At 45.7% G+C, this 14,711-nt stretch overlaps 1 protein-coding gene across 5 annotated transcripts in view; it reads left to right on the plus strand.

Moving 5' to 3' along the window:
• Positions 1 to 14,711, plus strand: part of LOC118368849 (GRB10-interacting GYF protein 1-like) — a 31,579-nt gene that overhangs the window by 9,269 nt on the left and 7,599 nt on the right. For 4 of the 5 annotated variants that reach the window (XM_052497268.1, XM_035753282.2, XM_035753283.2 and 1 more), the window contains 17 exons: positions 4,389 to 4,484; positions 4,632 to 4,749; positions 6,790 to 6,901; positions 7,337 to 7,557; positions 7,694 to 7,905; positions 8,081 to 8,183; positions 8,361 to 8,570; positions 8,747 to 8,907; positions 9,101 to 9,260; positions 9,515 to 9,732; positions 10,181 to 10,284; positions 10,467 to 10,567; positions 12,164 to 12,237; positions 12,440 to 12,577; positions 12,755 to 12,952; positions 13,299 to 13,501; positions 14,345 to 14,511. In XM_052497268.1, coding sequence (XP_052353228.1) covers positions 4,389 to 4,484; positions 4,632 to 4,749; positions 6,790 to 6,901; positions 7,337 to 7,557; positions 7,694 to 7,905; positions 8,081 to 8,183; positions 8,361 to 8,570; positions 8,747 to 8,907; positions 9,101 to 9,260; positions 9,515 to 9,732; positions 10,181 to 10,284; positions 10,467 to 10,567; positions 12,164 to 12,237; positions 12,440 to 12,577; positions 12,755 to 12,952; positions 13,299 to 13,501; positions 14,345 to 14,511 — 2,596 coding nt within the window. The remainder of the gene's footprint in view (positions 1 to 4,388; positions 4,485 to 4,631; positions 4,750 to 6,789; positions 6,902 to 7,336; positions 7,558 to 7,693; positions 7,906 to 8,080; positions 8,184 to 8,360; positions 8,571 to 8,746; positions 8,908 to 9,100; positions 9,261 to 9,514; positions 9,733 to 10,180; positions 10,285 to 10,466; positions 10,568 to 12,163; positions 12,238 to 12,439; positions 12,578 to 12,754; positions 12,953 to 13,298; positions 13,502 to 14,344; positions 14,512 to 14,711) is intronic. The other variant, XM_035753280.2, reaches the window with a different exon arrangement.

The following is a 14,711-nucleotide window of genomic DNA, read 5'->3' on the forward strand; positions in this document are numbered from 1 at the left end:
TGGGTTGGCCAGTCCTCTTCTGGCTGTGCAGGTTGGAGATTATAACAGAACATGGCCAAGATGTTCAAATGTTCATAAATGACCAGCATGGTCGTATAATAATAATAAGGCAGAACAGTTGAAACTGGAGCAGCAGCACGGTCAGGTGGACTGGGGACAGCAAGGAGTCATCATGTCAGGTAGTCCTGGGGCATGGTCCTAGGGCTCAGGTCCTCCGAGAGAGAGAAAGAAGGAGAGAATTAGAGAACGCACACTTAGATTCACAGAGGACACCGAATAGGACAGGAGAAGTACTCCAGATATAATAAACTGACCCTAGCCCCCGACACATAAACTACTGCAGCATAAATACTGGAGGCTGAGACAGGAGGGGTCAGGAGACACTGTGGCCCCATCCGAGGACACCCCCGGACAGGGCCAAACAGGAAGGATATAACCCCACCCACTTTGCCAAAGCACAGCCCCCACACCACTAGAGGGATATCTTCAACCACCAACTTACCATCCTGAGACAAGGCTGAGTATAGCCCACAAAGAACTCCGCGATGGCACAACCCAAGGGGGGGCGCCAACCCAGGCAGGATGACCACATCAGTGAATCAACCCACTCAGGTGACGCACCCCTTCCAGGGACGGCATGAGAGAGCCCCAGTAAGCCAGTGACTCAGCCCCTGTAATAGGGTTAGAGGCAGAGAATCCCAGTGGAAAGAGGGGAACCGGCCAGGCAGAGACAGCAAGGGCGGTTCGTTGCTCCAGAGCCTTTCCGTTCACCTTCCCACTCCTGGGCCAGACTACACTCAATCATGTGACCCACTGAAGAGATAAGTCTTCAGTAAAGACTTAAAGGTTGAGACCGAGTTCGCGTCTCTGACATGGGTAGGTAGACCGTTCCATAAAAATGGAGCTCTATAGGAGAAAGCCCTGCCTCCAGCTGTTTACTGTTCTAGGGACAAGTTCTAGGGACAATTAGGAGGCCTGCGTCTTGTGACCGTAGCGTACGTGTAGGTATGTACGGCAGGACCAAATCAGAGAGATGGGTAGGAGCAAGCCCATGTAATGCTTTGTAGGTTAGCAGTAAAACCTTGAAATCAGCCCTTGCTTTGACAGGAAGCCAGTGTAGAGAGGCTAGCACTGGAGTAATATGATAATTGTTTTTGGTTCGAGTCAGGATTCTAGCAGCCGTATTTAGCAGCAACTGAAGTTTATTTAGTGCTTTATCCGGGTAGCCGGAAAGTAGAGCATTGCAGTAGTCTAACCTAGAAGTGACAAAAGCATGGATACATTTTTCTGCATAACTTTTGGACAGAAAGTTTCTGATTTTTGCAATGTTACGTAGATGGAAAAAAGCTGTCCTTGAAATGGTCTTGATATGTTCTTCAAACGAGAGATCAGGGTCCAGAGTAACGCAGAGGTCCTTCACAGTTTTATTTGAGACGACTGTACAACCATTAAGATTAATTGTCAGATTCAACAGAAGATCTTTGTTTCTTGGGACCTAGAACAAGCATCTCTGTTTTGTCCGGGTTTAAAAGTAGAACGTTTGCAGCCATCCACTTCCTTATGTCTGAAACACATGCTTCTAGCAAGGGCAATTTTGGGGCTTCACCATGTTTCATGGAAATGTACAGCTGTGTGTCATCCGCATAGCAGTGAAAGTTAACATTATGTTTTCGAATAACATCCCCAAGAGGTAAAATATATAGTGAAAACAATAGTGGTCCTAAAACGGAACCTTGAGGAACACCGAAATTTACAGTTGATTTGTCTGAGGACAAACCATTCACAGAGACGAACTGATATCTTTCCGACAGATAAGATCTAAACCAGGCCAGAACTTGTCCGTGTAGACCAATTTGGGTTTCCAATCTCTCCAAAAGAATGTGGTGATCGATGGTATCAAAAGCAGCACTAAGGTCTAGGAGCACGAGGACAGATGCAGAGCCTCGGTCCGATGCCATTAAAATGTCATTTACCACCTTCACAAGTGCCGTCTCAGTGCTATGATGGGGTCTAAAACCAGACTGAAGCATTTCGTATACATTGTTTTTCTTCAGGAAGGCAGTAAGTTGCTGCGTAACAGCCTTTTCTAAAATCTTTGAGAGGAATGGAAGATTTGATATAGGCCAATAGTTTTTTAATATTTTCTGGGTCAAGGTTTGGCTTTTTCAAGAGAGGCTTTATTACTGCCACTTTTAGTGAGTTTGGTACACATCCGGTGGATAGAGAGCCGTTTATTATGTTCAACATAGGAGGGCCAAGCACAGGAAGCAGCTCTTTCAGTAGTTTAGTTGGAATAGGGTCCAGTATGCAGCTTGAAGGTTTAGAGGCCATGATTGTTTCCATCATTGTGTCAAGAGATTTAGTACTAAAACACTTGAGCGTCTCTCTTGATCCTAGGTCCTGGGAGAGTTGTGCAGACTCAGGACAACGGAGCTTTGAAGGAATATGCAGATTTAAAGAGGAGTCTGTAATTTGCTTTCTAATAATCATAATCTTTTCCTCAAAGAAGTTCATGAATTTATCACTGCTAAAGTGAAAGTCATCCTCTCTTGGGGAATGCTGCTTTTTAGTTAGCTTTGCGACAGTATCAAAAAGGAATTTCGGATTGTTCTTATTTTCCTCAATTAAGTTAGAAAAATAGGATGATCGAGCAGCAGTAAGGGCTCTTCGGTACTGCACGGTACCGTCTTTCCAAGCCAGTTGGAAGACTTCCAGTTTGGTGTGGCGCCATTTCCGTTCCAATTTTCTGGAAGCTTGCTTCAGAGCTTGGTATTTTCTGTGTACCAGGGAGCTAGTTTCTTATGAGAAATGTTTTTAGTTTTTAGGGGTGCAACTGCATCTAGGGTATTGCGCAAGGTTAAATTGAGTTCCTCAGTTAGGTGGTTAACTGATTTTTGTCCTCTGGCGTCCTTGGGTAGACATAGGGAATCTGGAAGGACATCAAGGAATCTTTGTGTTGTCTATGAATTTATAGCACGACTTTTGATGTTCCTTGGTTGGGGTCTGAGCAGATTATTTGTTGCAATCGTAATAAAATAGTGGTCCGATAGTCCAGGGTTATGAGGAAAAACATTAAGATCCACAACATTTATTCCATTGGACAAAACTAGGTCCAGCGTGTGACAGTGAGTGGGTCCAGAGACATGTTGGACAAAACCCACTGAGTCGATGATGGCTCCGAAAGCCTTTTGGAGTGGGTCTGTGGACTTTTCTATGTGAATATTAAAGTCACCAAAGATTAGAATATTATCTGCTATGACTACAATGTCCGATAGGAATTCAGGGAACTGGGTGAGGAACGCTGTATATGGCCCAGGAGGCCTGTAAACAGTAGCTATAAAAAGTGATTGAGTAGGCTGCATAGATTTCATGACTAGAAGCTCAAAAGACGAAAACATTTTTTTTTTTGTAAATTGAAATTTGCTATCGTAAATGTTAGCAACAACTCCGCCTTTGCGGGATGCACGGGGGATATGGTCACTAGTGTGGCCAGGAGGTGAGGCCTCATTTAACGCAGTAAATTCATCAGGCTTAAGCCATGTTTCAATCAAGTCAATCACATCAAGATTATGATCAGTGATTAGTTCATTGACTATAATTGCCATTGAAGTAAGGGATCTAACATTAAGTAGCCCTATTTTGAGATGTGAGGTATCATGATCTCTTTCAATAATGACAGGAATGGAGGTGGTCTTTATCCTAGTGAGATTGCTAAGGCGAACACCGCCATGTTTAGTTTTGCCCAACCTAGGTCGAGGCACAGCCACGGTCTCAATGGTGATAGCTGAGCTGACTACACTGACTGTGCTAGTGGTAGACTCCACTATGCTGGCAGGCTGGCTAACATCCTGCTGCCTGGCCTGCACCCTATTTCATTGTGGAGCTAGAGGAGTTAGAGCCCTATCTATGTTCGTAGATAAGATGAGAGCACCCCTCCAGCTAGGATGGAGTCTGTCACTCCTCAACAGGCCAGGCTTGGTCCTGTTTGTGGTTGAGTCCCAGAAATCTTTTGGGAGAGGGTCAGAAAACAGTTTTCAACCAACGATTGAGTTGTGAGACTATGCTGTAGAGCTCATCACTCCCCCTAACTGGGAGGGGGCCCGAGACAATTACTCGATGCCGACACATCTTTCTAGCTGATTTACACGCCGAAGCTATGCTGCGCTTGGTGACCTCTACTGCTGCTACAACCTCTACTTCTGCTACTACCTCTGCTGCTACTACTTCTTCTTCTGCTACTACCTCTACTGCTGCTACTACTTCTACTTCTGCTACTACCTCTACTGCTGCTACTACTTCTATTTCTAAAGTGTTTTGTGTTGTAGACGTCCCCATATTAAGTAGTTTGTTTACATTGTGTTGCTGTTGTGTTCTCTTGTTGTGTCCAGGCCCCGGAGGACATGCAGGATAAGGAGTTTGCGTCTATTCTGCAAGATGAGCCCATGCAGCCGCTGGCACTGGAGCCTCTCACTGAGGAGGAGCAGGTTGGACACACACACACACACACACCTGTCTCAAACTGCTGGCCATACAAGCGCTAAACACACAAATCTATTTTATCTCAGTCTGAGAGACAACTTGATCACACCCAACTGACATTCTGCTGACATTCTTTCATTCTCTCCAACCAGAGGAACTTCTCAATGTCTGTGAACAGTGTGGCTGTGCTGAGGCTCATGGGTAAAGGAGGGGGAGTTGCCCCAGCGGGCGTGGCCCGAGGCAGAGGCACCACGCGAGGAGGAGGCAGAGGTGAGACACAATATCAATAATTGCCCCTTACACACTGATCGAAGAGCAGTTCTGCGTTTTGCCACTAATGATCAAGGTTAGGATTTATCAATCAAATGTATTTATAAAGCCCTTTTTACATCAGCAGATGTCACAATGTGCTTAAACAGAAACCCAGCCTAAAACCCCAAACAGCAAGCAATGCTGATGTAGAAGCACAGGAGGGTAAGATAATCCTAGATCTGTGCCTAAGGGCAACTTTCACCCAGAACACATGATCACAGGAGCAATGAGCTCAAGCCATAACAATTTCAGGAACGGAAAAGCCAGACTTTTGCTTGTGTGACCTCATCTGATATCTGTGATTCCTCTCGGCCCTGTCCAAATAGTCCATTTGTCAGGACACACCTGTCTTAGACTGCCTTGCTTATGTAACCTTGTTAAATGCACAGTACTTCCAGTGCATTCAGAAAGTGTTCAGAGCCGTTGACTTTTTCCTTGTTTTGTTACATTACAGCCTTATTCTAAAATTGATTAAATAAAAAATCCTCATCTATCTACACACAATACCTCATAATGGCAAACTGAAAACAGGTTTTTAGAATTTCTGAAAAATGTATTAAAAATAAACATGTACAAGTATTCAGACTCTTTATCCTGTTTCCATTGATCATCCTTGAGATCCTTGATAGGACATGACTTGGAAAGGCACAAACCTGTCTATGTAAGGTCCCACAGTTGACCGTGCATGTCAGAGCAAAAACCAAGCCATGACGTCAAAGGAATTGTCCGTAGAGCTCCGAGACAGGATTGTGTCGGTAGAGTTACCAAAAATGTCTGCAGAATTGAAGGTCTCCAAGAACACAGTGGCCTCCATCGTTCTTAAATGAAAGAAGTTTGGAACCACCAAGACTCTTCCTAAAGTTGGTCGCTCGGCCAACCTGAGCAATCTGGGGAGAAGGACCTTGGTCAGCGAGGTGACCAAGAACCTGATGGTCACTTTGACAGAGCTCTAGAGGTCCTCTGTGGAGATGGGAGAACCTTCCAGAAGGACAAACATCTCTGCAGCATGCCACCAATCAGGCCTTTATGGTAGAGTGGCAAGATGGAAGCCATGTCTCAGTAAGAAGGCACATGACAACATGAGTTTGCCAAAAGGCACCTAAAGGACTCAGACCATGAGAAACGAGATTCTCTGTTCTGATGAAATCAAGATTGAACTCTTTGGCCTGAATGCCATGCGTCACGTCTGGAGGAAACCTGGCACAATCCCTACGGTGAAGCATGTTGGTGGCAGCATCATGCTGTGGGGATAGTTTTCAGCAACAGGGAGTGGGAGACTAATCAGGACCGAGGGAAAGATGAATGGAGCAAAGTACAGAGATCCTTGATGAAAACCTGCTCAGGACCTCAGACTGGTGTGAAGGTTCACCTTCCAACAGGACAACAACCCTAAGCACACAGCCAAGACAAAGCCGGAGTGGCTTCGGAACAAAGCTCTGAATATTTTTGTGGGGCAGCCAGAGCCTAGTCTTTAACCCAATCAAACATCTCTGGAGAGACCTGGAAATAGCTGTGCACCCATCCAACCTGACAGAGCTTGAGAGGATTTGCAGAGAAGAACGGGAGAAACTCCCCAAATACTGGTGTGCCAAGCTTGTTGTGTCATACCCAAGAAGACTCAAGGCTTTGATCGCTGCCAAAGGTGCTTCAACAAAGTATTGAGGAAAGGGTCTGAATACTTACGCAAATGTGATATTTCAGTTTAAAATGTTTTTAAATACATTTGCAAACATTTCTATAAGCCTGTCTTTGCTTTGTTATTATGGGGTATTGTGTGTAGATTGTTGAAGCAAAAAAAACTATTTAATCCGTTTGAAAATAAAGCTGTAACGTAACAAAATGTTGAAAATGTCAAGGGATCTGAATACTTTCTGAATGCACTAGTACTTATGTACTTACACAGCATTGTTTGCTTATGAATCTTGTGTGTCTGGTGCAGTGGAGGAAGTTACATTTGGAATGTTTGTGTGATTTCCATTGTGTGTGTTCTTTTTCCAGGGCGAGGTCGAGGCGAGAGTGGAGGATTCTACCAAAGAAGTATTGAGGAGGGAGAGGTAGGCTTCGGCCGTGGAGCCAGAGAGATCCACCGCAGCCAGAGCTGGGAAGACAGGTAAAAAAACACCTATTATTGCTTTTATGTCTGAATTAGTTAGGCTTGAGGATGTGAAAGAAAGATATTTGTAATTAAACACCGGAGACTAGTCGTTTCCAACCTGTGAACCATCTGCTAGGGTACCTCGGGTGGTCCAAAAAAAGAAAATGTTTTAAACAATGTAATAACATTTGGGAGTATTAATGGTATTATAAGGAATTTTACTTTTCACAATGCAAATTATTTAATAATAATAGGCCTTTAATGTATTACATTCACTGCTAAAATGGACTCAATTTGACCCTCAAGATATTTAATAATAAATACAAAAAGATCCAGAACTTGGCCAATGGTGGTCATCGAGCTTTTGATGGTGATTTGGTGGTCCCTGGAATGGAAAAGGAACGACTTCCCGACCCCTTTCCCCCCTTGTCTCCCTCCCTCATTCCCCAGGGGCGAGAGGCGTTTTGAGAAGCCTGTGCGTGCCAGGGAGGGGGTGCGTGTTGGCTTTGAGGAGGTGACCGGTGTCCCTGTGCCTGGGGTACCGAGGAAGGACTACACGCGGTCGGACAGTGAGAACTGGCGTAGCCTCCGAGAGGAGCAGGAGGAGGAGGAGGAGGAGGGGGCCGACCCCGGGGGCAGCTGGAGACTGGCCGGAGCACGGAGATTAGATGGTAGGAAGTTCTATGCAAACATATTATTTTTCATGTCAGTTTAGCTGTAAGAGAAAAATGTTGATGTTGCTGATTTTATCGCTCATGGATCCCCCTCTCTCTCTCTGTCTATTTCTCTCCCTCCTCTTTCTCCCAGATGGCGGTCCAAAGTCAGCAGGCTGGCGGGAGCACGACGGTCAGGTTGAGGGGCGTCGCAGGAAGTTTGAGTTTGACTTCGGCGGGGGTCGCAGGCGGGCCGGCAGCGAGGGGTTAGAGGAAGACCGAGACGGACTGCCTGAGTGGTGCACTGATGAAGAAGGAGAGATGGGCACCTTCGACGCTTCCGGAGCCTTCCTACCCATATCCAAGGTAGTGTGTGTTAAGTGCGTGCTAGGTTGTTGTCTACAAATATGCCCATCTTTCTGTCTCTCAGTCATCTAGTTATTCTCTGAATTCAGTTGGTCGTTGACACCTAATGATTGTTTAGAAAATCGTAACACTCTCTCCGTGTCTCTGTCTTCTCTCTCTTTCTCCCCGTCGGAAGGGAGGAAAGGAGGATGAATTGGACTTCCAGGGAATAGAAGAGGAGGAAGAAGGGGGGGAGAGTCTTTCTGACATGAAGAGGATCATGAATGGAGGACAGCGAGGTGAGGGGAACTGCGCTTTTTCTTACCTTAATTGACTTTTTAATTGATATCTTACCTCAATCGCCTCATGGTATCAAGGTTTACGATTGTTTTTACATATTAATGTCTATTCCTTCTGAAAATAATAAAAAAACAAACCAACATATTATATTTACTGGACTTTTTCTCTCTCTCCAGTTGATGGAAAGGAATCCGCTGGTACCAGTCCCTCTTCTACCTCCTCCTCCTCTCCCCCTGGCCCCCTCTCTGCCCCTCCAGCTCTGGCTCTCAACCCCCCCATGCCCCAGCTGTCCCTCACCGTGGCTGAGCTGGAGGCCTCTCAGATGGCCAACAGCCACCCTGTCCCTGTTCCTGTCCTTGTCAAGGCCAGCAAGATGCCAAGTGAAGGTACTACATACACACTGTGATAGAGACAGTCATAAGACTATCTCTAATGAAATGTAAATTAAGTAACATGTACATATATTATAGCAGTACATGAAAAAACCAAAACCATACAGATGCATATATAAACCGTGAGCACATCAAGTGCTCTTCACCGACATGCTCCGATTTTGTTGCAGTTCTCGAGGGCTCTCCACCAGGGTCCTCCACCACCCAACAGAGCCCCAGCACCACCTCCAGTCTGCCTTCACCCCCTCCCTCCTCCTCTGCTGCTAACCATCTCTCCCTGCTACCGGGGGGCGACACCGAGGACGACGAGGGCATGAAGCACCTGCAACAGGTACGAACAATATTGGGGCTGGTTTCCTGGACACATTTTAAGCCTAGCTCTGGACTCTGAAACACTATTCTCAGTACATAGTAATATTTCTGGTTACGGTGCTAGTCATTTTGGAAGAACCTTTGGTCGAGCACAGCTCAGATAAGTATTGTCGATGTTTAATGAACCATTCTGTGTGTCTTCCTCTATGCAGGAGGCAGAGAAGATGGTGGCGTCCCTGCAGGACACGTCTCTGGAGGAGGAGAGTTTCACTCAGACACTGCAGGAGAGCAGAAACACAGCCTCCGCCCTGCCCCTCTCCCACGATGCTGCCATGAAGTGGTTCTATAAGGACCCCCAGGCCGAGATCCAGGGTACACACACACACAGAGATGCATAGGTCTACATGTGGGCAGACACACAATCGCATGGACACGTACAAAACCACCCACACAGGAAATGGCACATACCTAGGCAACAAGTTGCACCTCTCAACTCTGCTACCTCTTCTCAGCCTATTTCTCCTCACATCATCCTCTGTCTCGCCCTCTTTTTTTCCCCCCTCCTTTATCTTTCGTTCACTTTCTTTTTTTGTTACGTCTCCCCCCTCCCTCTACTCTCCCCCCAGGTCCATTCACCACTCTGGAGATGTGCGAGTGGTTCCAGGCGGGCTACTTCTCCATGTCTCTGCTGGTGAAGAGGGGCTGTGACGAGGGCTTCCAGCCGCTGGGTGACGTCATCAAGATGTGGGGCCGTGTGCCTTTCGCCCCCGGGCCCTCCCCGCCGCCCCTGCTGGTGAGACCTCCACCGCCACGCCCTCAGCCTCTACCGCCCCGGGGGTCTGCTGTGAGTGAAAGAGCTGTGGATAGGGGTGTGTGTGGGGGGTGGTGTGTATGTGGAGTTTGCTGGATGGGAAACACAATGTTGTTGTGTTTTATGAAGTGTGGAATGTAGAGTAGTGAAGGTTTATTGCCTTGAATGAGTTGCTTGTTTATTTTTAGAGCAGTGCTGTTATAGTAATAATCTAAGCCCTTCAGCAGACGCTTTTCTCCAAAGTGACTTAGTCATGCGTTCTCAATGCTCTAGTGCCCTCAAACTCAACTGTGGAACCTGGAAACCAGTTCTAGTGCATGTGTGTGTAGAATTGTAGGGTTTGCTCTAGTTATGTTGTTGTATGAGATTTACTGTTGCGTATGCTGGGTTGTTTTTTAACTCCGATCTGTGTATGCAGCTCCTACGTGTGTGTGATTGCCCCCTGTGTTTATCCTGTGTGCTCCTTACCTTCTCCTCTCAGGGTAGCATGGATCAGGACCGTCTGAAGAAGCAGCAGGAGCAGGCAGCAGCAGTTCTCTATCAACAGCTCCAGCAGCAGCAGCAGCTCTTCCAGCTCATCAGCAGGTGTGAATTACACATTAATTTGTGTGGAAGATGGAATTTGAAACTAAGAAACAACAACAAAAAAAGTGAAAATGATTGAGCGAGAGCTGTCTTGACCTATGCGCACAGGAATGTCTCCCCCATCTTTTCTCTTTATTTTTCTAGTTTCCATGTCTTATAAGTCTCTTGCTTTTCTCTCCTAGGTGCGGAGAGCAGGGTATTTTGCCTTCGGTGAACAGGTCGATGTCAGTGCCAGATACAGGGTCCATGTGGGACATGCATACCTCAGCTTCACAGCAATCGGGTACACACACACACACACACACACGTATATATTAGAGGTCGACCGATTTTTAATTAGGGCCAATTTCAACTTTTCATAACAATCAGCCTTTTTGGATGCCGATTATGGACGCTTACTTTGCAGTCCATGAGGAAACTGCGTGGCAGGCTGACCACCTGTTACATGAGTGCAGTGTCAAAAGGACCTTGTGGCTGCAATGAGCCAAGCTAATTTGCTAGCTAGCATTAAACTTATCTTATAAAAAAAACAATCTTCACATAATCACTAGTTAACACATGGTTGATGATATTACCAGGTTAACGAGCTTGTCCTGCGTTGCATATAATCAATGCGGTGCCTGTTAATTTATCATCGAATAACAGCCTACTTCAACTTCGTCAAACGGGTGTGGATTTAACAAAAGCGCATTCGCGAAAAAAACACAATCGTTTCACAAATGTACCTAACCATAAACATCAATGCCTTTCTTAAGATCAATACACAGATGTATATATTTTTCAACCTGCATATTTAGTTAACATAAATTCATGTTAGCAGACAATATTAACTAGGGGAATTGGGTCACTTCACTTGCGTTCAGTGCAGGTAGAGTCAGGGTATATGCAGCAGTTTGGGCCACCTGACTCGTTGCAAACTGTTTCTTCCTAACAAAGACCGTAATTAATTTGCCAGAATTTTACATAATTATGACATAACATTGAAAGTTGTGCAATGTAACAACAATATTTAGACTTAGGGATGCCACCCGTTTGACAAAATACGGAACGGTTCCGTATTTCACGGACCGAATAAACATTTTGTTTTCGAAATGATAGTTTCCGGTTTTGACCATATTAATGACTAAAGGCTCGTATTTCTGTGTGGTTATTATAATTAAGGCTATGATTTGATATTTGATAGAGCAGTCTGAGCGGTGGTAGGCAGCAGCAGGCTCGTAAGCATTAATTCAAACCGCACTTTACTGCATTTGCCAGAGGTCTTAGCAATGCTTGTAGCACAGCGCTGTTTATGTCTTCAAGCCCATCAACTCCTGAGATTAGCCTGGCAATACTAAAGGGCCTATAAGAACATCCAATAGTCAATGTATATGAAATACAAATGGTATAGAGAGAAATAGTCGACGCATCATAATTCCTATAATTAACTACAACCTAAAACTTCTTAACTAGGAATATCGAACCAACAGCTTTCATATGTTCTGAGCAAGGAACTTTAACATTTTTTTTACATGGCACATATTGCACTTTTACTTTCTTCTCCAACACTGTTTTTGTATTATTTGAACCAAATTGAACATGTTTCATTATTTATTTGAGACTAAATAGATTTTATTTATATATTATATGAAGTTAAAATATTGTTCATTCAGTATTGTTGTTATTGTCATTATTTATATATATATATATATATATATATATATATATATATATATATAATATATATATCTATCTCTTGGCCGATTAATCGGTATCGGCTTTTTTTTGGGGGTACTTCAATAATCGGTAGCGGTGTTGAAAAATCATAATCGATCGACCTCTAGTATATATGCTACACTATAGTGTGGAATGACTGCAACACTCTCTTCTGTCCAATCAGGCGGTGAAGCCAGTTTATGGGACTTAACAATGAATTCTTCAACTCAGGGTCCAACTCTCGAACAGCTTCAGAAGGTGAGTGCTGGCGCCCTCTGGCTGTGGGAATCTAGTAGCGCGTGTCAAAATGGAAACTGTCTAGTAGAGTAGAACCCATAAGGACAGTACAGTCCAAAACATCCCTTTTGCCCCCTTTTCATTTTGAACTTGTTCTTTGAAAACAAAACAATCTGTGTTCCACCCTGAACCCCATGACATTTGCCCCCTGACCCCTGGGCAGCTCCAGCAGGAGAGAAGAGAAGCTGAACTCAGGGCAAAGCGCGAGGAGGAGGAACAGCGCAAGAGGAGGGAAGAGAAGAGGAGGCAGCAGGAGGAGCAGAAGAGGAGGGAGGAGGAGGAGATCTTCAGACGCAAACAGGTGAGCGAGACAGAGGAGGAGAATTACTTTATCTAGCTTTATTTCTCACAAAGGGCAATTGTAATGGGGCGGTAGTTTGATTGTTGTCTTGGCGAGTGTTGGCTGTGTGTATCTGACGTGTGTGTGTTTCCATCTTATGTTGTACCGTACCGTCATACTGTGTGTGTCTTCCTCCAGTGTCGACAGCAGCAGGAGCTGATCATGAAGCTGCTCCAGCAGGCCCCCCAGCAGGGCTCAGGCTCCGGGGTGGGGTCTGGCTGGGGCACCGGGGGTCTTAACAAGTCAGGGGCCAAGGGCCTCAGTCTGCTTGACATGCAGGAGGCAGAGAGGCTTCTTAAACAGCAGCAGAGAGCCCAGCAGCAGCAGAGAGAACGTGTAAGTAGTTACTAAAAGACACACACACAGATGGCAAAATAGCATACATAATAGCATACACACACATGTACGTGTTCTTCAGAATTTATGGGGTTACCCATGTTCACTCTGCCTAAGAAAGCCTACTCAAATAGCAAGAGAGGGACTGTGAGCACACACGTCATCCACAAATGAGGGAAAATGAGACCGAGTGCTGACACTCCCACATAGCACTCACAGTGAGTGGCTGTGAAAATGCTTGTAGACACGATACAAAGCATTAGTGTATTACATTTAATGCTTTTCTGTTGGTTTCCTATCCACTCTGTTCTAATATTGATGTTCCGTCTCCTTTCTCTCTCCTCAGCACCAAGGCCTGTCAATGGGGGGTTCCTCCATGGGTCAGTGGGGGGACGGAGGTGCTGTCACGGGCAGCCTGTGGGGAGGCGGAGGGGGGATGGAGGGTAAGGCTGGGGGCGGCATGGGTCTGTGGGATGAGGCAGTGAAGAACCAGACCAGAAGTAGCAGCATGCAGGGACTAAAGAACAGCCGCAGCAGCCCCTCACTCAGGTACTGACAACAGACACACTGACTGTACGAAATATTAAGAACACCTGCTCTTTCCATGACAGACTGACCATGGGAATCCAGGTGAATGCTTTGATCCCTTATTGATGTCACTTGTTAAATCAACTTTAATCAGTGTAGATGAAGAGGAGGAGACCGGTTCAATAAGGACTTAAGCTTTGAGACATGGATTGTGTATGTGTGCCATTCAGAGGGTGAATGGTCAAGACAAAAGATTTAAGTGCCTTTGAACGGGGTATGGCGCACCAAGTTTGAGTGTGTCAAGAACTGCAAAGCTGCTGGGTTTTTCCCACACTCACCAGTTTCCTGTTTGTGTCAAGAATGGTCCACCACCCAAAGGACATCGAGCATTGACACAACTGTGGGAGGCATTGGAGACAACATGGGCCAGCATCCCCGAGGAACACTTTTGACACCTTGTAGAGTCCATGCCCTGACGAATGGAGGTTGTTCTGAGGGCAAAAGGGGGTGCAACTCGAGGTGTTCCTTATGTTTGGTGTTCTGTCTGTCTATACTAGCTACATATTAGGTGTGGGTTTTGAGTGTAAAACTTTCACTCACCTGTCCCTATGAACAGTAAATGGTATTGGTGTGTTTTCATAAAGGGTTGCTCAGTGGAGATTCTCTATTGAAAATGCTTTTTAGTCCAAGGGGTACCCGCCCTTATTGTGTAAAGTGTTAATTTAACCTGTACCTCTTTCCCTCTCACTGCAGTGAGCAGTACATGTTGAGTGTGTGTCCAGGTGTCTGTATATGTGGCTGTATATTTAAATGTTAAACCTCTCCCTTTTCTGTGTCTTGTGTCCCTCTCTTCCCTCCCTGTAGTGAGCAGTATATGCTGAGCTGTAGGAAGCAGCGTACGGATGAGGAGGACAAGCTGCTGAAGCTGCTGCAGGGCATCAAGACGCCTCAGGACGGGTTCACCACCTGGTGTGAACAGATGCTGCACGCCCTCAACACCCAAGCCAACAACACCTCCTCTCCACTGGACGGTAGTCTATGCTGTTTGTCAGAATTAACTTGCTTCCTTGTCCACACCCGCTGTCCCTATAGAACAATCAATAGTTCAGCGCTCCTCCTATATCACTCAATCCCCCACCCTGGGCCCGGTTTCCCGATGAGCGATTGAAAGTAGGCTTACGGGAGTTTTGAACGATGCATTGTGTAAATAACGGTCGACGACATCGCACTT

The sequence above is a fragment of the Oncorhynchus keta genome, chromosome 35, assembly GCF_023373465.1.
Source record: "Oncorhynchus keta strain PuntledgeMale-10-30-2019 chromosome 35, Oket_V2, whole genome shotgun sequence".
NCBI lineage: Eukaryota > Metazoa > Chordata > Actinopteri > Salmoniformes > Salmonidae > Oncorhynchus > Oncorhynchus keta.